Source organism: Apodemus sylvaticus, chromosome 4 (genome assembly GCF_947179515.1).
Source record: "Apodemus sylvaticus chromosome 4, mApoSyl1.1, whole genome shotgun sequence".
NCBI lineage: Eukaryota > Metazoa > Chordata > Mammalia > Rodentia > Muridae > Apodemus > Apodemus sylvaticus.
The window spans coordinates 16289867-16315868 of record NC_067475.1 but is presented as its reverse complement, the minus strand read 5'-3'; the positions used below and the strand labels follow the sequence as shown (position 1 = coordinate 16315868).

Here is a 26002-nt window from a genome sequence, read left to right as displayed (position 1 = left end):
GCCCCCAGTATCACCAACAGAGTTAACTTTTAGCTGGGTAGAATACTTTGTATCTGTAATCCTAGAACTTGGGAGACTCAGGCAGGAGGATCATTAATTGGAGGACAGCCTAGTCTACACAGCAAATTCTGGAGCTAGAACCCTGGACCCCCACCCCCACCCCCCCCACCCCCCCCACCCTCGTGCATGTTACACACATATGTATGGACTCCCCAGGGAAAGATTAGCAAATCACTGACTGAAGGAGAACTCAGACAGGGTGCTAATTTAGAAGCAGAAAGAGTAAAGTAACAGTCTTCTTGCTGTTTTTAAATAAACTACAACACCAACTTTAACTTATAAACAAGCGAATCCCATTACAGATGGTTGTGAGTCACCATGTGGTTGTTGGGAATTGAACTCAGGACCTCTGAAAGAGAAGTCAGTGTTCTTAACTGCTGAACCACGCCACAAATAGTTAGACAGTATTCAAGAAAATCAGAATCTTCCTCAAAGTTGATTTTTTTCTTTTAAAAAAATCCATTATTTCTAAAATTACTTTTAAGATAGGATTCTAAAACTGGTGTGTATGCGGCCATCATTTACATCCTTCAGTATTACTTCAGCCCTGGTTTATCTGCGCCAAACACAACAGGATAAAGAGCCAGATAATCTAATCGATAACCGTATTTAAATGAATTCCATTCATTACCTAAAGTGTAAGGGGCTGGCATTTGATCTGACAGAGTATTTATCGAAGATGAAGGAGACGACTGGGTAAGTGACGCTGGCAGTGTTAATCCTGCCCACCACTGAAATATGTCCATCCAGTGGTCCCGTGTCAACAAGCCACAGTCATGTTACAACACACGTTAGCGGACTGTTATGAAGCATAATCCATCCTCTGTGACCCCTTAGTCTGGGATTGCAAACATTTACAATTTTTAACAGAAAAGTCTTAAATAGCAAGTATTCAACAACATTCAAATACAGAAGGAAGAATACCAGATGCAAACTGTTTACCAAGTATTTAAACTTCTGAGTACAGCCATAAGTTTCTGCTTAGAAAATCTTCCTCTCAAATTCTTCTCACTGATTCTGACTCATTACTGAAGAGGCTGATTGGGGGATGAGGTGGGGGATTGTTTCTTCTGAAAGATAAATAGAGTGGCTACCTGTGCAAGGAAGAGAAGGAATGGGTCAATATTGCCTATCTGGGCACACTTTCTATGTGGAGAAGCACTTTACTAAAGCCGCGGGAGGGGTACAAGCTTATGGGAACCACATAATTGAGAAGAAAATTGTATAAGTCACCTTGTCCACCTCTTGACCCCAAACAACTCGCTGACAAATGGAAACTCCATGACTAACATAAAAATTGAGCAAAGGAGAAGAAATACTTTGGGCATATTATATATTTCACAAAAAAGACAGACCTGGGTAGTTTTATACGAGGACTGTTATAGAGAACATACCACCACACTAAGAAAGGATAAACAGGATTTTAGAAATCAGGCAAACACCCAAAATGACCAAGGATATCTCCCTTGATCAGAAATTATAAAGTGATTATTCTAAACTTGTTCACGATGTCTTTTTATAGTCTATAGCATACTGCAGGTGTCAGGGCATGCACCTTTATTTTTTTATTTTATTTATTTATTTTTGTTTTTGGGGTTTTTTTTGGGGGGGGGGTTGGATTTGGTTTTTTTCAAGACAGGGTTTCTCTGTATTGCCCTGGTTGTCCTGGAACTCACTCTGTAGACCAGGCTGGCCTCAAACTCAGAAATCCGCCTGTCTCTGCCTCCCAGAGTGCTGGGATTACAGGCGTGCACCACCACCGCCCGGCTGGCATGCACCTTTATTTAGGTCATTTGGAAATAGCTCTACTACTTCACAGTAAGTTCTAAAATTATTATTTTTCCCAAATTATATGAGAATGTGGGCTTTATTTATATCTATCTAAATATGATCAAATAAGATAACCATCAGGCTTGCCCCAACTGGCTTCAATTATTCTGAGTAGAAGATTAAGTGTCATATTAACTCTAACAGGACTTTCATCCTGTTAGAATGAATTCAAAGATAACATGAACTCACCTAATAGCAATTATTAGAATGAGGATATTTTAATAACACAGGCAGTGCAATCTCAAAATTTTGTTTGTGAGAATATAAGAGAAAAGGTATGGCAAATAATATGGCAGAGATTTTAAAGTCTACATAAAAATGCTGCTAGCAGGAAACAAGCAGCTGGATTTTATTCATTTTCTAAAAATATCTCCTGAGCTAAGAAAGTGGTATTTCTTTACCTATCTTGTTATTTCTTCTTATATCTGGAAGAAAATGATAACTCAGTAGTAAATTTAGGTTAATCACTGCGCTTTTATATTGTTTAGTCTTTGAGTCATATGTGGTTAAAAAAAAGTTCCAAAATAAATGGATTATTTAAAAGGTTCGTTTTAATGTGTACTATTTATGATTGTGTTGTAAGTGCTCACACACACACACACACACACACATGCCACGGTGGTCACTCCTCGCACTTTTATGTGGGTCCAGGGCTAGAACTGTGGTCCTGAGGCTTGAACAAGAAGCTCTGTAATCTACTGAACCTAGCTGTTGGCTTGAAAAGCTCCCAGGATATAACTCTTACCTCAGCACCAGCCTCTGTGGGGAATGTTCAAAGTCAACGTCCAGAGAACGGAATGGTCTGTTCATCATGGCGGCCCACCTTAATCTACTACCTCCCAGACTAAAGAACCTTGAGAGAAAACTACAAATGCCCCCAATACTTGAAAAGATATGTAAGTGTGATTTCTCATTTCAAATTGGGAGGACAAGTACACTTATAAAATTTTACTCATAGGTATTTGTAAAGTCCAAGTGATGACAATGAAAATGGTTCATCTGTATCAATAAGGTAAGGCAAGCCTCCAGGGAGCCTAAATTTAAATTTAATCCATTTGCATAAATACTTGACAACAGTATTTAAAAACAACAACACTTGAGATGTACATACATGCCTGAATCTCAGGCATGAACTAAGATTCAGAGAGAAAAGCTGAAACAGAAACCAGGATTCCATCTCCTTTAACAGCCCTCTCTTACCAATGACTTTCCAAATTGGTCATCAGACAGTGATCCAACTGCATTTGTAGTGTGACGTTTTCCTGGGCTTCCTATCAGCTCAGTAGTGCATCCAACACCTCTGCTGGGTGCTGGCTAATCAATTATTCACACTTTATCTCAAATCTGCTAATTTTCAAAGAGACCGTGTGAAAATTTTACTTGTAAAAAGTTACTACAGCGTGCACAAAGGAGTTAGTGTCTGAACGCCTGCCAACTTTCACTAGCTTATGTATGTGTTTCACTAATTCTACTCCTCGCAGCCCCCAAAAAGAAAAGTTACAGCATGTGAACATTTATCCCACTGTTTGTATAACAGGGCAATCACAAAAGCAGCACAGGGAGTTCTGCCTTCCAAAAGAAAGCAAAGTAATAATGCTGCCAAAAGAGAGAAGGGATAAATAATTAATTGGGAAGGAATTAAGGGGGGCATGAAGAATTATTCACAGCAACTTAATTTAATTGAAAGTGATTGGCATTTTAAGTACTAGAAAAGAACTCCATCATTAGGGAAAAAAAACAGCAAAGATAAGAATGCTTTAATGGGGATGTTCTTAGTCCTTACCGAAAAGCCACCGCATGCTTTTCTTCAAAGCTCTGAACCTACTCAGAGGGCACAGGCACCTCTACACAGCCATCTCCAACCACAGAGCAGAAAGTGGAGCTTACACGCACTGCTGTACACGCGCTGCTCTCCCAGTGAGCTGTGTTGGCTGTCATCCCAATTTAACAGTCTCCCCTCCCCACACCCTTAGAAGAAACACCATGAATTCTCATGCTTATGCAGAGCACTGTGGAGTGCCAACAGCCCATTAGCAGATGAGTGCAAGGTCTGCAAACCAAGCAGGGAACAGGGATGCCAAGGGGATGACTGTTGTGCATCAACCTGCACACACTGGTGTGTGTTATACATCTACCTGTACCCACTGGTGTGTGTTATACATCTACCTGTACCCACTGGCATGTGTTATGCATCTACCTGTACCCACTGGTGTGTGTTATACATCTACCTGTACCCACTGGCGTGTGTTGTACATCTACCTGTACCCACTGGCGTGTGTTATGCATCTACCTGTACCCACTGGCGTGTGTTATGCATCTACCTGTACCCACTGGCGTGTGTTATGCATCTACCTGTACCCACTGGCGTGTGTTGTACATCTACCTGTACCCACTGGCGTGTGTTATACATCTACCTGTACCCACTGGCGTGTGTTGTACATCTACCTGTACCCACTGGCGTGTGTTATACATCTACCTGTACCCACTGGCGTGTGTTGTACATCTACCTGTACCCACTGGCGTGTGTTGTACATCTACCTGTACCCACTGGCGTGTGTTATACATCTACCTGTACCCACTGGCGTGTGTTGTACATCTACCTGTACCCACTGGCGTGAGTTATGCACCTACCTGTACCCACTGGCATGTATTACTGTGCAGATACCTACCTGACCCCACTGGCGTGCGAGGATAGATGTGACTCGCTACACATTCCATCAGTGACACGCGAAGAACACATTTGATAGGGTTTATTCTGAGGCTAAGCTCCTAAAGCACAGATGTGTGGGTTTGAGGTTTTCTCTGATGTCACTGATGTAAGGGTCGGAAAGGTAAAGCAAGGCCTGGCGTTACAGCCTTGTCATACAAGCCACGCAAGAAGCTGAGGCGGGTTCAACAAGTGAAGAAAGAAAGGAAGTCAGAAGGAGGAGGAAGACAGAAGAAAGGCTGGGAAGGCTGAGAGGGCAGGGTTAGCACTGACCCAGCTCAAAGTTGAAGCATGCACTTTGGACATCTATTAAAACACTACAGCTCTGGTCTGCAAACAGTAAGCCTGACTTGCTCAACACCAGCATGCTGTTTCCATGGAGCGGATGCCTCCCGCACACACACCCATCTAACTAGCATGAAAGAGTGGGCAAATACAAAGTTAATAAAATGTGGATGTGGGCTGGAGGGGAGGGCCAGGTTGCTATGGGACATGAGTTTAATCCCCCCAAACCCATGGGGCTGGGGAAGAGAGGAAGCCCTGGGGAACTGAGATGGGAAACCCCTGGCCACCCAGTCTAGCCTAATTGGCAAGTTCCAAGTTATCAAAGGCCTCATCTTAAACAAATAAGCAAGGGAAGGCAGATGGTGCTCAAGGGGCAACAAGATAGTTGCTGTCTCTGCACACATGCACACCTATGCATGCGGGGTATGTGTGTATGTGTGTGTGTATGTGTGCAGGCTGTGTTGGATACAAATACACAAACTGGAGTGTGAATTAGTTTTGTGCCATGTGACTTTGTGCAACTGAATTAATGAAGCTATCCCATTCACTTGCCTGTGAATAGAGACAATGCTGACCTCAGAAGATTATAAAATGTAAAAACACAGTAAGAGAACTCACATATTAACTAACTTTAATACAGATACTATAGAAATCAGCAAGTAAAACACATGGTAGCTAATTTCCCTGTTAAAGCCTAAAACCAATTATGTTAAAAATAATGCAATTTAGCAATATAGCCAAAGAAATATGGCATGATCAAGAAAAACAAAACAACGGTATTAGCAAATATAATCATATCAGTTTAACTCAGTGAAAATGACCTTTGGAGCCCAGCCTCAAAATAAACCGCACTATATATATTATGCTTTTGTCACTGACAAAATGTGCAGTCAGTCATATCTGTCCTCACATGTCACAATAGTCATCCCTCTGCATCCACAGCCATGCCGCTGTTAACCTGTCTGTTAGGAACAGCATTCCTGGGTGGGCAGAAGAGGGGGACAACAGAGAGGACTGGTGGGATGTCATAGAGGCCACAGCAGTAACAATGGTGACTTCTCTCCTCCCCTCAGAACTAACTGTGTTCAGAAGCTCTCATGGAGGTCTCTAGGGTGCACACTCTTCTGACTCCTTGCCTGAGGGGCCGGTCTTGGAAAGAGCTCCCCATGCCTGACAGGGCATGTGCCTTAGTGTCTCTCCTGCTGACATCCTATCACTAACATGGGAAGAGGACAGACAGGCGACATGATTTATTAAATCAGAAGTCATAATTTCACGAACCACAGATCAGGATGTATCATGATCACCGTACCCTAAAATCAAGATTCTGTGACTTTTTGAAAGTCAGAAAGAGCAGCAGAGGTGCTATGAATGACCTGAAGAGAACTGTCCCCACCGGCTCTCGAGGTGACCCTCTGCCTGATGTCTAGCAGCACTAGCTTCCCACTAAATCTTAGGAGGAGAGCCCAGCAGGAAGAAGCAGGTCCTGGGACAGGTCCTTTGGAGGTTGGGCAGGGGCCCCATCCCTTCCTTTTCCTCTGCTTCCCGCTCACTCTCCTCTCCACAGAATAAATACCCAAGCACTAAGGAGAGAAACTGAGACCCTGAGCTAAAATGAATCTTCCCCTTCCACTGCTATTGGCCTAAGGGACATGCAAGGCAAGGTTCGGCTGCTAGTGTCCTGACAGTGACGGTGCACACCTTATTACCCACTGGAAACCAATGCTGCGTGCGGCGGACAGACACGGCTTCAGGAAGTTCTCCGAGTCAGAGAGTTCAGGCCAGCCAGGACTACATAGTGAGACCCTTTCTCAAATACATACATACATACATACATACATACATACATACATACATACATAAAAAATGTGCTCGGTATGCTATGGATGACTGAGGAACAGGGCAAAGCCAACAGCCATCCTAAAACCTCTTTTATTTATGCTCCAGCAAGTTCCCTTTTTAATCTTTAGTATTAATCTAGCAGTGTATATTTTAAATAATTGAAAACTATGCCTTAGAATAGCTAACTCAAACCATGTTTTTCTTAACAATCATGGCTATATAAATTATGAACTATATAGAAATTTTTCCTAAAATTAAAAAATATCAAGAAGCAACTTTTTAATGAACTATTGTTTTACTATTAATCAGAAGTTCTAAAAGTTTACTTAAGATACCGTATTTTTCCTAAGTAATAGCATTGTCTTACATTCTGTCAAAAGATACTCAATAATTATTGCATACCTTATTCTATATGGATGGAAGCTACATTGACACTAGCGAATTCATATCTTCTGCATTACAGCAAGAGCAGCAGCATCACAGTCATCACTGCTACAATCTCCTCCCTCAGTCCTGATGAGGAGATGGTGCATCTTTCCAAGCTATACCCACCGCCATTTCACCTGTCAGACTGCAACCCCTTTGAATCAAACAATCCTTTCACAGAAGGCGCACATCAGGTATTTAACTATGGTTGGGAGGGAGTCAGCACAACACGGAGAGCTGTGTTAACAACAGGCCGCAGCATCAGGGAGGCTGAGACCCACTAGTAAGTAAAAGGAGCTCCTCCGGAAGTGTGGAAGAGGCTCAGCTCTGCCTCTCACACTTCTGCCACATCCACCTAGCTGAACAGAACATGGAACAAAGAACTCAATTTTTAGCCTTTGAGAGATTTTTCAATTCATGTAAAAACATAAAATCACACATACTTGGTTAGGCAGGAAGGTGAAAGTTTTCAAAGTAACCCAGCATAGGGAACAGGGACGAATGGTTTCCTGCTACACTGTCTAAATAGAAAGGGCAAAGCAAGCAGGCTACCCTCCCACAACGTGCATAAACCTAAGAGAAATCTCTTGGAAAATGATAAGGCCTCTTTGTTCCAATGAAAAAGATAATTGCCCAACGCCCAAATTAGTGATGTCTACCTTTTCAGAACAGAAATAAATATTAGACACAGCTCCACCATGAAGGACAAGATTTCACACAGGAACGGGGAGGAGGGGCTGGAGAGATGGCTCGGCCGTCAAAAGCGCTTGCTGCTCTTTCAAGAACCGGCTTGGAACCACCTAGCTCACGAGCACCCACAACTCTGCTTCCACTGCAGTAACACCCTCTTCTGACCTCTTTGGGCACCAGGCATGTAAGTGATACATGTTCATACATTCAGGCCAAACACATGGACACACAGACACAGACAGACAGAAAGACAGACAGACAGACAGACAGACAAAAGATTCATGCTGTTTTTAAGTCCTGTCATCCTCAATTCTACAGTCTCAAGTCACTAAGAAATCACCACCACATCCACCACCACCACCACCACCACCACCACTACCTGGCTGGCATGTACAGCTTAGTGGGTCTAATCCCCAGTGTCATCAAAAAGTCTTAAAATATAGCTAAAATTCAAGTATATGGAAAAAGCAAGGATCTCTTTCACAGAGTTTTTACTATTAAATAGGAAAATTATACAAAGTATTAATCATAAAACATCACATACAAATCAAATAACACTCTACTCACAAAACCAGGTCCTGCAGCCATCTATTAGATCTTCATTAAGGGGGACCTGTACCTCAGAGTCATGCTATATTGACTAAAAGAGTAGCAACAAAATCCAAGAGAGGATCACACAGCTCGTCTCTCACGGCCCAGCATTCTAATCTTCCCAATTGTCCTCTTGCTCTCCTTTTATTTTTCATGGAGCAAAGGGGCCATGCTATTCTCTCTCTGCTCCCCAGCTAGTCATGAACTCTTAGAGCCTACCTTCCTCCCCCGCCCCACCCACAGCTGAAGCTAAAGCATGCCCAGTCACAGCCAGCCAGCCTCCCAAACTTTCTGACGTAGGATGGGCGAATAGCTGTTGAGCTGATGTGATAGCTTATTACAGTGCTTATGTTCTTCCTTGAGTGTTGGATACACGACTATATTTTCATCTCATTCACCTCCCACCTATTCTCAATTTTATCACACACACACACACACCCTATAGATTCCAAGCTATACTGCCCATATACTCTAGATGGAAGGTCATTCACAAGTGCATGGTGGAACAACCAGGGCCACACCCTTAAGGAAACTGCTGCCTTCCCAAAAGCCATCAACTGTCAATAGTTCTTCAGCTAGAGGTGGAGACTTACGAGCTCCTCACCTGAGTTGTTATTTTTTAAAACTGTAAGATTTAAGAATTTTGTTTTTTCTATAATTACTCTCATAATTTTGACAATAAAAATAATGGTACAACCTATGATATTCTGTATTTGTGTGAGAAAACAGGAAAAATTGACTTCCTAAACTTATAAGGCACAGAGCACACCTGCACATTTGCCTCTCAGTGAGCCGGTGACGGTGAGTACAGGGAACAGAGTGCACGCTAACGGGACTCGCTCAGAACCAGGGAACAGAGTGCACGCTAACAGGACTTGCTCAGAACCAGGGAACAGAGTGCACGCTAACAGGACTCGCTCAGAACCAGGGAACAGAGTGCACGCTAATGGGACTCACTCAGAACCAGGGAACAGAGTGCGCGCTAACAGGACTCGCTCAGAACCAGGGAACAGAGTGCGCGCTAACAGGACTCACTCAGAATCAGGGAACAGAATGCACGCTAACAGGACTCGCTCAGAGAGCCTCTCTAAGCCCAGCGGTATCGACTGGGCTTCTCCCTTCTTCCACTAGTGCAGCTATCATTAACGCTTAGGAACCAAATATTGTACACACATACACAGCCAGCACTTCCCCTATCTCAGCTCAATCTGTAATTTACAAAGCTCTATCCGGAAACTGAAGCAGTGATGGGAATTCGGTACTATCCTTAAAGGTTCTCAATAACACGTGTGAGGTAGGAAAGGATAGGACTCCCCCGGATCAGTGCCTCTGCCTTAGAGAAGGACAGCTAAGACTGTGGAACCACGCGTCCATGCAGCACTGTGATCTGGACACTTGCACAAGTAACACAGCCCAGGACTGCAGCACCAGAGAGCCTACACTAGTGAGAAAGGAAGACTTGAAATTACTCTGAACCACAGAGTCAACAATAAGGAGAATGTAGGGATGTTATTATGACTACATTTTTATATTTAGTTATCTACTGAGGAGGAAAGAGAGCATGCTGCCCTGCACAAGCATTAGAGATTAGAGGACAGCTGAGGTCCTTAGACTCGTAGCAATGCCCATATACACTGGGCCAGCTCACTAGTATACCTAGTAATAATATTATAAGTATAGTATTTCATATTTTCAAACATCTTCACATTCACTGATCTTTATAGCAACTCCAAAAAGTAATGCTTATGTATATTGAAGGAAAAGTATAATATATATATAGTACATGACAGGGGCCGACAGGGCCCTAAAGATAAACCTTCAAAGGTCACAGTAGGGAAAACCGAAAACCACTTAAAAAAAATGAGGCAGGGGTCAAAGAATGAAGAATCATGACAAATAAAAAGGGACTAAAGGGGAGTTAGGACAGTCATGAGGAAGAGCAGACAGTAAATAGTCTCGGGATTAATTAATCACACAGTTCCAGCCATGGACAAAGAAAAAAAAAAGGCATTTAGTGCCATCCAACCTATCAGTCACCCCAGAGAGGCCGATTACTAAACCTGACCGACACTCCACAACCAACTGCCGGCGTCAGTGGCAAAGGTCACACACTCCTCTCACTTTCCACACCAGGAAACCTTTCCAGGAGCTAAACTATCAGCACACAGGGCTGCTTGCTCTTCCTATTGGTTTCAACCTTTAAAACAGGAGCATAAGAATTTATGTCCTTGAGTGCAATGGTGAGTGCTTTTTATTCGAGCCAATTTAATAAAATGAAGAAGCTATTAAAACACACCTAAGATCATGTCAAGCCAGTCTTCCTAATTAGCTCTTCTATGGAAGAAACGATTAGCCTAACTTGGTGTTCTGCCAAGGATATACAATACACCAAGAACAGCCCACATTTTATGAAAGAATTGAGTATGTCTATTTAAAAAGCATCAAAAGTGTGCTGCAGTTTAAAATGCTGGAAACTGGAGCCAGCCTTTTAGCATCCAAATGCAGGGTATCTATGCACAAGCGTGAATCATTTCATCACGGATCTTAGTGTCCAAACTGCCTGCAGAACACTGTCCATTCAGGTAAAGCAGCAGTAACAGGAAAGGCTGCAGAAAGGCTCTCCCCACATTCTTTTACGTTCAGGGCAAGCGTGAACTCACTGTCCTCTCAGCTTCCTATACCGTGGTCTGTGGGCACGCTGTCACCCCAGGCTCTGTGATTCATATTTTAGGCCAATAATTCAATTTTACTCCAAGCTCCAAATCTCATGCCAATATTTCTCATCACTGAATATTTAAGAACTAAATGTTTTGCATCATACCTTAGAACCCAAAGGAACAATAGAGAGCCTTAATCAAGCACTCAGCTCTTAGGATGAAAACAACGTAGAATTTGAGCCTTATCAGACACTGAATAAAACTCGTAAGTCAGCAAGATTTTTGATATGTGTATACTAGATAGCTAGGTCTTTTAAAATAAAATGTTAAGGTCGTTATTAAAGTAAAAAGTATACCAGGTCATGCACTCTTCAGAAGACACAACGCAAAGGGTGCTTGTCGCAGAGCTCCTAAGACAAAGCCAAAACCGACTCATCTGTTTAGCACAAAAACACTAGACTGACCGACCCATTTCACACAGTGTTTTCCCCCAAAGCACTGAAAATTCATACCAGAGTATAATATTTCTAAATCATTCATTATCCCAACTTAAACAGTGTCTGCTCAGAGAGGAATGGGCCATGTTGGTCTGAAGCAGCATATGCAATCCACAGCCACAGGGAACAAAGCATGTTGGAACATGTTTTCCAACAGAAGCCCCTTCCCAACAGGCACCTCTGGAGTCTCTAAAGTCCTCTTAGTGATTACCATATTTCTAGCTATGTCACAAACTTAGAGAAAAATAGGACAATACTAATGGACCCATTTTAAACTGTACTGGGATTAGGAAAGTAGACTTAACTTTCCATATAAATGCAATCTTTTTCTTTTTTAAAGATTTCACATATCTGAGTACGCTGTCGCTGTCTTCAGATACACCAGAAGAGGGCATCGGATCACATTACAGATGGTTCTGAGCCACCATGTGGTTGCTGGGAATTGAACTCAGACCTCTGGAAGAACAGTCAGTGGTCTTAACTGCTGAGCTGTACATAAATACCAAACCTATATACAATTCAAACTCCGCCTTCCAACAGAGAGATCCAAAAATACCAGATTAAAAGCACCATCCTTGACAGTATATCATAATCACATGTTTGATTATGTCACAAAGTTGAGCATCTGAGAGCTACAATAATATTTTCCTTACGGTAGCCCGCATGTGTTTTCTATATATCCAACATATTTGCTATAATGGTCATTGTATAGTATGCACATTGGCTGCAATTGGCACCACCTGCCCCTATGATTTCCTACCCTGCTAATGAGTTTAGAATTACTATTACCAAAGACAGGCAGAAAAGAAATCTCTGAAGAAAACTAGTCATCTACCCATATCCTGCAATAAGCCACTCTTACAGGAAAAGCAGAATCCCTCCCTGACCCAAATGCTTACAGGCTAGTCTGAAAATTTCCATCTTGGACTCATCTGTGCCGAAGGAATCCAATTAGCTGGTTCCTGAGATCAGAATCAAACTGATAGCACTTACATGAACTAACTCGTGTTCCGTTCATGCAAGAAGTGAAGTTGGGCTATGAGTACGTCTTAACCTCTGCCCTTGAGTTAGACATTTACAAAGACTCAGCCCAAGGCTTAAAAGACCAAGGCAGGTCACTCTTTCCTTGAATTTATAACTCTGCCTTAGTTGTAAATTATAGCAATGATTATCCTACTTTACTGTTTTATCCTAAGACACCCTGGAAATACACCACGATGCACCCAGCTCTCACCTCTCACCAAGACAGAAAAACAGGCTCTTAATTTAAAACAGTGGATAATAACATTACATAATAAAGTTTTCAGACATTGGATATTAAGCAGAAAATCCATGTAGGATGGTGATTTCTCAGAAAAAGGAAATGAGGTGGATCCTATGAGAAGAAACCTTAACAGAGTTTTCAGGCCATAGTACAGGAGGGAGAATTAAACTCAGGACTTTAAGTAAGGAGTCCAAAGTAGCCCACTGGACTGCTTCAGCAGGCAGGAGGAGCAGCAGCTGCCCAGAAAACAAAGGGAGAGGAGAGGGCGCCTTCCTTTGATCTTTCCGTCCAGAAACTTCCTCTCAAGTCTGTCTAAAGAAACTCTGAGTTCCCCTCTCACCAAAAGTCCAGGACTCTACTCACCACATCTACAGCATCTCGCAGACTGGGCTGGGTCACAGGAGAGTGACTTCTGACTTACAAGTGACCTCCTGCCCCAGGCATCTTTCTATCCAGTGCCCGATTCACCTCTTCTACAGGCTCATGGGGAAGCCATCAGGTAAAATCACGAGAGGCTTTGTGGCACTCACGCCTACTGAATGAATGTTCAGGCTAATAAAGAAGCAGGGAGGAGGGTGGTAACGGAGAGTGGAGGGAGGGGAAAGCTACAACTCAGGGAACAGCAGGGAAACCGAGGCAGTTAGTGTGCTGGGGAGAGTGCTAAGGAGGCCCCTGCTTCAGAATGAGCAGAAGGCCAGGCAGTGTAAGGCTGAGAAGAAACTAGAGAAGCATTCAGGACCCCGGTGTAAAGTCTTAACTGATGCTCCTGTAGGCTACACGGGAAACTTGCAATTCACAGAACATCACAGAGAATTCTGAAGGAGATAACAAAATACCAACTTTGCTCAGAGCAGTCCGCTGTAGATTAAAGGCTACAGGACTCCCCTCTACAAAACCAAAAGAAACAAAACATATCAAGTTGTTTCTAGGTAACTTGAACATGTCCCAAAATGCAGCTTGAGAGTATTTCCAAAAATACAGAAATATGCAATATAAAACAGAATACAATTCACAATGCCTGGCTCCTAGTTAAAAATCATCAGATGATTTGTAGAGGTAAGAAAGTCTTGGTCATAAGAAACAGAAATGCCAGTCCATAAAAAGTAACTCAGAGGGCTGGAGAGATGGCTCAGCGGTTAAGAGCACTGACTGCTCTTCCAAAGGTCCTGAGTTCAAATCCCAGCAACCACATGGTGGCTTGCAACCATCTGTAATGAGACCTGAAACCCTCTTCTGGTGTGTCTGAAGACAGCTACAGTTACTTACATATAATAATAAATAAATATTTTTTAAAAAAAACTCAGAAATGATAGGGAAGGCAGGATTTAATAAACAAGGATATCAAAAGAATTATAACAGAGTTCCATTTGTTAAAGAAAATACAGGAAAGTAAACACATCTTAAAGGTGTAAACAGAAAATAATTTATTAAATATTCCAAACTGAACTTCTAGAATTCATGGGAAGAGGGGTGTGCTAACTGGGATTAAAGGCAGATTATACAGTACAGAAATGAGGATTTCTGAACTGCAGACAATACTAAGGCAATTTAAAAGAACAAATATTAAAAAGTCTGGGAAAATAGACATCACAGAGCTCTGGACAAGTGCTTCACCTAACTTGCAACCTAAAACACACATGAGTTTCTGAAGGAGAGGGGAAAGAACACAGAAAACCGACTTGAGGAATAACAACCCAAATATGCAAACACAGTAACAACTATAAATCCATAAGTCCAAAAAATTCCGACAAACCCCAAGGGTCTCAGTCAACTTTACATTCTTGTAAAAAACAAACCAGAAGAGATGACTTTTTTGGCTCGGGCTTTAGAGGTTGAAGCCTATGGTGCTCTTCTGGGCCTGGCCTGAAGCACATCAAATGCAGGCACAGGAGAGCAAGGCTGGGCACCTCCCAGGAGCCATGGACAGAGACATAGAGGGAAGGAAAAGCCAGAACAAGCCAACCTCTCAAGGCTCACACTAACTCCACCCCACAGTCACATGCCCCTAGCCTGATGCCCTGGTTCCCACCTCCTAACGCGTCCATCAAACCTGAAGCCATCAATGGAATAACTGCTCTAACTGTCTGTAGAGTATTCATGATCTACTCACTCCCCAGAAGCCACACCTGTAAACACGGCACTGAGTACCAAGCCCTGAGCACACAGGCTAGGGGAGAACATTCTTACCTGAACCACAGGAAGCAACAGCAAGGCCATTATAATCAAATCACTTAAAATCCAGTGAAAAATCACACACGCTACCAACAAGAGAAAGCAATATATTACATACAGTGGAACAAAAACAGAAATCACAGCCGAGACCGTGGAACCAAATCTTCAAAGCTCTGACAAAGCATATTAACGTTGACCGCTGTACACAGCAAACATGTTTTCAAACATTAAGGCAGTAAATGCTTTTACAGACATACAAAAATGAAAAGCATTCAGACCAGATTCTTCAGTGTAAGTAATGATACAGAAATCTCATAGAATGAAAGAAAAATGAAAATCTGCATGAACTCAAAGGAATCAGAAACACCAAAAACAGCAAATACACAAGTAAAACTTAAAAGGCCAAAAGAATGTTTGCATCTTCATAAAAAATATAATAGGTTACTTAAAGCAAAAAAATGTGCTGCAGATGTATAACAATTTTAGCAGAATGCATGGCACATATTATACCAAGTTCATAAAGAAGCCACATTCACATGCACAAAGCAGTGCTAGTGTTTCATCCAATGAGAAAAAAATGGAGGAGGGAGACCTGCCTTCAGTCTAAAAGCAGAAAAAGTAAAAACAGATGGAACAAAGAAACAAAGGCAATTCAGAGATTGAAAGGCAACAACATCAAGAATTACATCAAAAGCAAATGCTTTAAACATTCCACTTAAAGAGAAGATTGTGAAATTAGATGCAAAATCCAACTCTATGCTGCCTAAAACAGAGCTTTAATGTCTAAGATGGATCAAGGGTAAAGTGCTTCCTGAGAAAGCATGGAGACCTGAGTTTGAATCCCAGCACCCAGATTAAAGCTATGTGTATGCCCAGACATCTGAAGTGCCCAGAACTGAGAAAGCAGACAGGCAGGCCCCAGGGCTCGCTGGTTAGGCAGTGTAGCAGAAACACAAACTTACAAGTTCAGTGAGACACCTTGTGATGTGTAATCTTGGTTGTCAGCTTGACCACATCTGGAGTCAACTAACCCCAAGCAGCTGGGCACCACTGTGGGGTTTTTTTCTTGACTGGATCATTTGTGGTAGAAGACCCACCCTAATCTGCACCATAGGTCCTGGTAGCAGCCCACAAAAAAAAGACATGACGACGGAAGCTTCTACTGCACGTTGCTTGCCCTCGTGCTATTGGCAAGTTCGTCTATCTTGCCTCCGAGGCTTTCCTTGGCCGGTATCAGAATCTACTTCTTTAGGATTCCAAGACATACTGAAGACCAGCTGAGACGTTTAGCCCTGTGAGTTGAACAACCATTGGATTCCTGTCCTTTCCATCAGGAGGCAGTCACTGTGCACTAGTGGACCTTTTTAATGCATGTATGTATGTGTTATATATGTGTATATATTACATATACATATCCCTCTGTATATACACACAGTCTATCAGTCCTGTTCCTCTAGAGAACCCTGACTACTACAAATCCTAAATCTCCAAAACTAAGGTGGAGGTGGAGGCAGAGGGAAATGGTTCAAGTAGGCAGACCAGAGTCCAGATCACCAGAACCCATGGAAATCCTGGGTAGAGCCCGTGGTCCACCTGTAATCCCAGCCTCCAAAGTGAAAAGATGGGGTATTTTTAGTGCAAGGTGGTAAAACCAGCTGAGTCTGTGAGCATTAGGAATAGAAACAACAGCTGCCCTACAGAAGGGCAGATTCTTAATATTAAGCCTGGACACCCACATGGACATGCACATACCCTAAACACGCACCTGTACACGAATGTGCACCCACGCACATGCACATGTAGATATGAATATACACAGGCTCAACACTACATACTCAAACATAGGAAAAAAAGGATTTAAAAAAATGTAGAGAAGCAAATGATACAGACATCCCATGGCACCCTCTGGCTTCCACTAACAAGACAAGGAAACTCACCATATTGACACCCATCAAAAGAAAAGCATCTACATTAGCATCATACAAGCAGAGGGCTGACTTGGACCCATTGTGTAACTATAACAAAACGCCTGAGACTGGATAACCTCTAAAGGGAACTTTACTTCCCTAAACTCGTGAAGCCCAGGGAAGCTCCAAATCCAGGAGCCCGCCTGGGAGGGGGTGGCAGAGGAAACTACCTTCCAGGAGCCCTCCTGGGAGTGGGTAGCAGGCAAAAACTACCTCCCAAGGCTGCTGCCTGGGAACTGCTTCTCCACCACATACATACACTCGTCTCAGAGCAAAGGATCTTAACAAGGACGGAGTTACTCACACTGAAAGAGGCTGGCTACAAAGACATGATCCTTCAGACATTTACACACCTCATCCCAGTACCGCAAACTAGAGTAAACAAAAATGAACTAAAAGACAAGACAGGTGTCCGCAACCACCGAAAAGAACTCAAAATCTGACAGGGCAATTTAAGCAGAAAGAAAAACACAAGCCAAAGAGGTCTGAATAGCACCACAGATCAGTCATGGAGAGCCCACACCACCTTACAACAGAATAAACTTTCTCATGCTCACTTGGAACAGAGAAAGTTTAGCATTTTCTTTAAAAATATGCTCTCGTATAATTATGTATTTTGAGTCAGTGTCACTGTGCCACCCATGCTGGCATTAAGCTCATCTTAAACCAGCCTCCTGTGTCAGCATCCTGAGTAAACAGGACTAGAGATATGCACTAACATACCAGACGCTTACAGTATATTTTAAATTGATAAGTGCAACTCTATATTTATTGTTCAAAGCATTGTAAAATTGTTAAATCAAGCCACCAACCCACATACCATACTTCACATTTATTTTCTGTTATGGCCTACTTGGGTTATTAACAAATTTGTAAGTATATATCACACTGCCATTCACTATAGCCACTGGGTTAACACTGTTGGCTTGACAGGGTCTAGCATCACCAGGAGACAAACCTCTAGGTATCAGACGAAGGATTGTCTAGAATGAATCAGCCTCTCCCTGGAGGGTCATCCACATTAGGCTAGATTCTGAGCTGCCGACTATCTAGATTAGGTCCATAACTGTGAGGAATAGTATTCCTTGAGGAAAAGCAGGCTGGGCAGCGGCACTGTGACTGTGATCACCTGCCTCCTCCAGGATGGCTGTGCCTCATATTGTGAGCTGACATAGAACCTCCCCTTAAGTTGCTTCTATCACAGCAACAGGAAAAGTAATTGAGAGAGTCACCACGTTGTGAACAGAACTCTGAACTTATTCTGACTCAGGCAAACATTTCTGTTCTCTAAATACATCCCCAACCATCACCCCTCAAAAGCCAGTCCCTGGTAACCTCCAGGCCGCCCTCTGCTTTCCCTGAGTTCAGCTTTCTCAGATTCCACACATGCTTGAGATCACGCAGTGCTTGCTTCCTGGGCTTGGTTTCCCCGACCTCACCGACCTTCTTCCTGTATGCAGGACAATTGCCAGGTTTGCTTGCTTTTTGTGGCTAAGTAGCCTGCAATTGTGCGTGTGTGACAATTATTTTTAATTCATCTATTCATGGGCCCTAAGGTTGACTGCCTATTTGTGCTGTTGTAAATAGTTCTGCAATAACCGGGATGATGCAGAAATCTTTTTGACATACTGTCTTCATTTTCTAGGCAACATTTAGAGGCAACAGTGGACTATGAGGCAGTTGCTGTCTTCATTTTCTAGGCAACATTTAGAGGCAACAGTGGACTATGAGGCAGTTGCTGTCTTCAGTCTCTGATGAGCCTCCATCCCATTTTCTATATTGACTATATTAATCCATATCTCCATCACCAATGTAAAGGTTTTCCTTTCTCCACAATTTCCCAACACTTGTATTCCAGGTTCCATTAACAGCCTTTCTAAGGGATGCGGATAGCATCTCATTTCATATTTCCCTGGCAATTACTAATACTGAGTGCTCTTGCATATATAAGAATTGGTAATTTTCTTTTAAAAAATGTCTTTTCAGATTACTTTAATCTGATTATTTCTTACTACTGAGCTGAGTTCCTTAAACATCTTAGACATTAACCTCTTATCAGATATATGTTTTGCGAATATCTTCTCCTGTTCTGCATGACAAGATTTACCTCAAATTTCAGACCAGGGATTTACTCAGTTGGTAGCCTGCCTTGATCACAGGAAGCCCTAGGTTTGATTATTCAATTCCTGATACTGTATAAATCTGTGCTCAGGGGAACAGTCTGCAATCCCTGATGGAAGCAGGAGGATCAGAAGTTCAAAGCTATTCCTATATTTGGCTACATAGTGAGTTCGAGGCTGGCCTAGGCTACATGAGACCCTGCCTTTAAAAAGTAAAGACGTAGTTGGGCGGTGGTGGTGCGTGCCTTTAATCCTACCTAGCACTTGGGAGGCAGAGGCAGGCAGATTTCTGAGTTCAAGACCAGGAGTGAGTTCCAGGACAGCCTAGGTAATACAGAGAAACCCTGTCTCAAATAAATAAATAAATAAATAAATAAATAAATAAATAGTAAAGTTCTGACTCATTGATTGATGTTGTACTGAGCCAGGGAAGCCAAGTGTAAAAGCAGAGATGAGTGACAACATATCAACAATCCAAAGAAGAGACGACAGCATCTTTAAATAGGGCAGACATGGTAAGGAGACAGACATCAGGCACAGTCTACAAATACTCTAAAATGAAGCTAATGAGGCATTGCTGATACATCAGATGCAGAGTAAAAGAGAAGGTCGCGAAAGCCTTAGAATCTTAAGGGATAGAGTTGTCGTCAGAATGAGAAAGAAAGTGACTCTGGGTGACACCGGGACAGAAAGATCATACGATCTGTTCTAGCGATAATGAATTTGAAAAGTCTGTTAACCCCCCCTTCCATTAAAATGTCAATGCAGCTGAATTATGTAAGTCTAATATTTTGAAAATAGGTCTGAGCTGGAGACATTACTGTATTTATAAACTGTCAACATATAACGCACCAGCTGAGAGAGAATTAGAAAGTTCGTAAAACTAAATAGTTAGGAAGAAAGAGAGCACCAGAAACAAATGGAAGACCCACACACAACTAACAGAATGCGTTTAGGGCCCCAATACACAACGCCTATGAAGAAGAGATGAGTTGCATCCAATTCTGTTGACACGTTAAGATGAAGACACAATCGACAACAGGAAATGCCACGGTGACTACTGTACCCAAAGAGAGTTCTAAAGAGCTCTGGGAAGGGGAGCAGGGTTATGGAGCAAGGGTTGGCTGGGTGGGTTGGTGAGCAGTATGTTCACAAAGAATCCAGAAGAATGCCTTGGGGAAAGGGGAGCGGGGGAGGGGGTGTTGCATGATTATGACAGTCCAACAGCAAACTTCTAGAACTGTGTCCTGAGACAGGGGAGGGTAGAATCAGATACACATGTGACCCAACCGGAGCACTGACATGAAGTTAGGGCAGAAAGAGGGCACTGACTGCAAGCGCTTATAGGTGGAGAGAAAGCAGTGAAGTTACTATGACCCTGTCAAAGTCTCCGAAACATCCGCCCTTTTCAAGCACTTCCTAGAGAATAGTACTTGAATATTTGTTATCAACTTGTTTTTACTAAATGCTAAAAAGAACTATTAGAAAGCTTACTGGGGTAAGAAACAGACTTCCGGAAGTATCTTGCGGTCAGCTACTTCAAGTGACGTCTCTACATCTTCAGCCATCCCAAGCAAGATTCGGTAAGTGACAAGTCAAACCAGCATTTTGAAAATTTCCTGTTTCCCTGCTAACCCAAAGACTAAGACCTCTCACCAGTAGCTGCTGCTCCATTTGCCTACAGGTGGCATCTGCAGTTTTAAGCATTTCTCAAAAACTACCAAATCCCAAAACAGCAGTCTCAGTGGTGACTCTGGGATCAGTTCTTCAGTAGAGTTTTAGAAAATAGTACTGAACAATTTTCACCAATGGAAACAACTGCATAATTTATATGGAACTATGTTCCTCATTTAAAAGATCATATCCTAACACATTCACAAACTCACAGTGGCTTCATAAATGTGCGACTGACATACACTATTTAAAGCAGCTTTTATGACACTGTTCTATCAGTCAACAATAGCACGAGGCTGAGAGTTCTAGCACGTTTTTGAGAGTCATAGCTTTACTTCATAAACAGCAACTTCTAATATCTACAGTTCTGAATCACTGCTAAGTTAATTTTCGCTTCTATTCTTTCACATTTGTTAGAAAATTGAGTATATAATCTACAACCACACCATCTTGAACACAGCCATCTAGCCAGAAAATTAGGAATGCATTTTTTTCAGAATATCATTTCCAAGTGTAACTTCCCAGAGAAAGTTCTTCATAACTAAGGTGTTTATCTTATACATGTCAACAATGAGCCAAATACTGTCAATACTATTATAAAAACTATGCTTACTTCATTTAATCATGAAATATCTACAGGTTGAAATACAAACTCAGAACCATGTTTACAGAGGTGACTTTGGAATGTTTACAGAGGTATCTTAGAGATAGAACCCAAACTCCATCTAAAATTCCTTACGGTTTCATATGTACCCTGAGTACATGTGTAGCCTGGAGCTGAGCCTAAGCTTTCTGTGTGGCTGCATTCGGAAAGTGACCCGTGGTGTGCCGAGTGTTTATTACAGCAGCGGATCAGCACCCAAGAGTCTAATCTGGAAGCTCATGGTTTTCAAAAGTTCTGATGGTTGCTTTGATATACAAGATATATACTATCTTGGTTCAGCAAGGTCTTAACATGAAAACTACTTGCCTAAATTGTTAAGATTTGTATAAAATTTAACCTTTCTGTATAAGCAAAATATACCACAGTTGAGAGACAAACGCAGACTTACAAAAGAGCAGATATAAAGAACAAATGAATTATTTACATTAACATTTAAAAACCCAAATAACTAAAAAGTAGTAAATTATCCAAATGAACAAGAACAAGTAAAAAAACAACAAACAACGTAAAAAGCTTAACTAAAAACTAAGGAAATATGAGCTGGTTTAATGACATCATTTCACAGCCTCAGTGGCAGAAATTTAACCCTGAGCCCTTGTAGTGCATATGTGATCTGGCAATATACAAAGAGCACCTTAACCTCAGGGTAAACATTAGCGAGAACATGTTTCCTTTGCCCCAGACAACCCCCCTAGTCAAAAGTCACATCGGTGGGTAAGCAGAGACGCATAGATACTTGTAACATTGTTTATAATAACAAGATAAATTGACTATTACTAACATAATTTAGGATACATGTGTAGGATGGAATATTATTTGGTTATTAGAACAAGTCAGAAAATGTCAGATATGACATGGAAAAGATTTATAATATTAAATGAAAAAAAAAGCAAGTTGTAAAATAATATATAACAATAAGTTGCAGGAATAAAAAAGAAAAAATAAACTATAAGGCAGAAAACTAATATTGGGAGCTTTAGGAATTCCTATTTAAATAATTTCCCAAGAGGCCAGTAACTATGCCTTATTTTCAAATACACCTATTGCTTTATGAGCGACAGCTCTCCCCATCAGGATACTGTTGACTTTAACCAGGTTGCATTACAGCCATTAACAGACATTATTACAACCCTTTGGAATCTCCTACAGCAGAAAAAATAAACTATAAAAACTACTCTTAAGGGTAAAATGTTCAATAGCCTTTCCAGTGCCAAAACAAAAAATGCTTTTAACGTTGCATCTTACAATTACAGCAAACAATCAAAGGTTTTCTTCTTCAATAGCAGGAGCAAGCTATCTCAGCCCATTTCATTGAGTAATATAATTATGTTCATTACATGGATATAGCAAAGGGCAAGACATTAAACCAATCCCTTTGTGTCAGAAATCGAGTTTTCTCAGAATGATATTCATTCTCAGCAATATATGCATCGATAATACAATTTATAAATGCTATTCAAACAGCTCAACTGCAGTATAATGTCAGTAGAAAGTCTCAAACTGCTTGGTGTAATTACAGGAGTCCTCAATTAGGAGTCAAACCTACCTGAGTTCCAACTCTGATTCCACCACTTACTAGTGATACAATACTGGGCAAACTATATAATTTAAGGATTATTCTGTATCTGGAAAATAATTATCTCTAGTGTTCTTGGAAGATCAGATAAAGATATCACAGACAAGAGTTATCTAGTCATGGCCTGACTCTCTTGTCTCTTTCCTGAGGAGTCCGGATAACGGCCAGCGTCTCAGTACTGCCTTTGAAGCAAGGCTGGTTTTCTAAGGAGGTGGGATTGGGAAGGAGACAAGATGGAGGGCATTTACAGTCTCTTTCAAGGATGAAGAAGGAAGAACACTTGAGGCCAGGAGTTTTGGTCCAGCCTGGGCAACACCTGTGTTTTTTAAAAATAAAAATATTTAGAAAAAAAATCTAATCAGAAGATTAATGAACTGACATAGTTATATTATCTCTGTCATGGCAGCATCTCTGGGTTACATTTGAGAGCTAATTTTTCTTTTTTCTTTAAGACAGGATAGTGTTACATAGCAGCACATGCAGGTCTTGAACTCACCATCCCAGTGTGTTAGCTTTTAGAGGACTGGAACTACAGGCCTGGCCCACCATGGTCAGCCCTAGACTATTTCTCAGAATGATTCTGGTGCATATTTGCTGTTTCCTTCATAGCTGTTCATTTTGATGCACTCACTCCTGACAGAGGTTTTTTTTTTTTTTTTTTCTTTTATGAAAACCATGAGGATGAGCATGCTCCTACCTGTGGCATTCTAGATCCTCAGGTAACTTTTACAATTATTCTGATGGTGTATACAAACACGTTTCAAACACTGTAGAAAAGAAATGCCAGGCAAGGAGGACAATCAGCAAATTTAATCATGTTTGGCTTGTACATCTAGAGAATTCAAAAAACCAATTCAAGAAATAATAAATGCAAATGCTCATCTTAACAAATTTTAATTTATTGTAAGATGAGTCACTTTTTTCCTATAAAATTGGATCATGAATGAGGCCAGACTGTGACTGTACACGCTGCACAGATGAGCCGCATGAAAGGCAAAGGCATATATACTGCTCAACCTTCAATATTTGAAGTGTATAATTTTTAGCATGGAAAACCTTTTTAAATCCAGTACATAAATTCAATAGATCTTCCAATTTCACTCTAGAAATGAGGGCTTCCCTTTCACACTTAGCTGGGCATCAATCAAATGATACTTTCTTTTATAACACAATTCTTTAAAATGTGTTCAAGGCTTCTGTAAAAATCTACCAAAACTCATAAATATCTACCATATATAAAAATTTAAATTCTTTTCCGGTACTTCTATTCTTGAAAATTAATCCACACCCCCAAGCTGCATCTAGCTGTTTCTCAAGGTAACTTTAAATCATGTTTAAGAAACAGGCTAGGTCAAAGTGTATGCAAAAGCTGCTTCCCATTCCCAAATTACATCCTCTGAGCTGATTTTCAAGTGCCAAGTACATTTTTAAATCAACACGCGTCAATCATGAAGTCTCTCTGTCTCCAGAGCACTTCCAAATACCAAAGTAAGTTCTCCACTATCCAGAAGCACCGACCATCCACGCTTTTGACTCCTGTTGAACAAGTTCGCACTCCAATTTTGTGTTTCAAGCACCCTTTCCCATTCCGGCACGGACAGAAACGATTTAAGATACCCACAGGGTTCGCTCTCCCCACTCTTTTCCCTCCACAAGGTAAACCCCAGTAATTCCGAACCTTCAACGTTCCTCTCTTGTACATGCAATCGGCCTACACTTACGACCCTCCTCTGAAGTCCAAATCAACCAGTTCAGCGCCACTCATAAAGAACTCCAGTCCCCCAGATGCCGTTTCGGTACCATCAGAGCTTTTCATCATCTCCGCCGTCCCACACCGCCAGCCTACCTACGCTGTCAGTTCTAAGGCCCCTTGCCGTCCTGGGCTCAGACATGCCTGCCACTCACTACAGCGGGCTGCTTTCACTCCCCATCATTCCCGGAGTCTCCTTCCATGTCTGCCCACCTCCCCCAGCCCGCGATGAATCTCCCCCGCGACCACCATCCCTAAAGGATCCCGTGCCCAGGTGCCCCTAATTCAAATTCCAGTCCCCATTGCTGCACATGGCTGAGGCTTTCCAGAACGCTTCGGAAGAGATTGGGAGAGTGAGCGATCGTGTCCTCCAGCTGCACCAGCTCCACCAGCTCCATGCACACTTGGGTCCCCTCTCTCCGTGGAGGGCCAACGGGGCAGCCTCTCTGACCAGAGACCTCGCGCGTGCAGCTCGTCAGCCTGGGAGCCAGGCGGGAGCTCGACGTGCCTGGGTCCCAGCTCTCGGGACTCTCCGAGGCCCCCTGCAGAAGATCACTTGCTACACCCGGCAATGCCCACCCGCCAGCCCGGCCCCGGCGCACCGCTCGGCTGCCTCACCTAGCTTCGCCCGGGACTCCTCCAGCTTCTGGATCTGGTTCTCCAAGAAGAGCATCGCCACCGCGAAGGCCACCACCGCCAGCAGCTGCAACTTGGGCGGCATCATAATCCTGAGGAGCCCCATGAAACCCGCTGCTCGCGATCAAGACATACCGCGGGGGGCGGGGAGCGGGGCCCCGAGGGCGACCGAAGCGCCGGGAGGAGACCCCGACCCGGGAGCTGCGCGGACTGCCGCGCCGCAGCGACCACCACCACCTCCTGTTCTCCGGTCTCCCGCCCGCGGGAGCCAGCGCCGGCCGCCCGGTGCACGCTTCTCCCCGGCCCACTCGACGGCCCTGGCGCCCTTCTGCTGCTGCCGCCTGGCTTCGGGACCCCGCGGCCGCACGCCCTCTTCCCTCGCTTCCTCCCTTTCCCCTCCCTCGGTCGCTTGCTCGCTCGCTCGCGGCCGCGCGCTCCTCCAGTGGCGCTGCGGCTGCGGCTGCGCCGCCCTCGGCCCGCCCCCTCCCCTCCCCCTCGGCCACCACGCGCACGCCTTGACGCACGCTGCCCGGCAACCAGAGGCTCCACCCCCCCAGCCTCCGGTACAGCGGTGTTCATTGGTCCGAAGAGCGG

At 42.8% G+C, this 26002-nt stretch overlaps 1 protein-coding gene and 1 long non-coding RNA gene across 3 annotated transcripts in view; both read right to left on the bottom strand.

The window, feature by feature from the left end:
- Hs2st1 (heparan sulfate 2-O-sulfotransferase 1) overlaps window positions 1–25868 on the bottom strand; it is a 147244-nt gene extending 121376 nt beyond the window's left edge. The window contains exon 1 of one of the 2 annotated variants that reach the window (XM_052179038.1): window positions 25391–25868. In XM_052179038.1, the coding sequence (XP_052034998.1) occupies window positions 25391–25514 (124 nt within the window). In that variant the 5' untranslated portion in view covers window positions 25515–25868. The remainder of the gene's footprint in view (window positions 1–25390) is intronic. The other variant, XM_052179039.1, reaches the window with a different exon arrangement.
- On the bottom strand, window positions 4069–4480 carry LOC127682602 (uncharacterized). Its single transcript, XR_007977398.1, has 4 exons — window positions 4429–4480; window positions 4336–4366; window positions 4274–4304; window positions 4069–4242 (listed from the first exon to the last, which is right to left on the bottom strand). It is a non-coding gene; the product is annotated as an uncharacterized LOC127682602 (long non-coding RNA).
- Window positions 25869–26002: the final 134 nt, after the last annotated feature.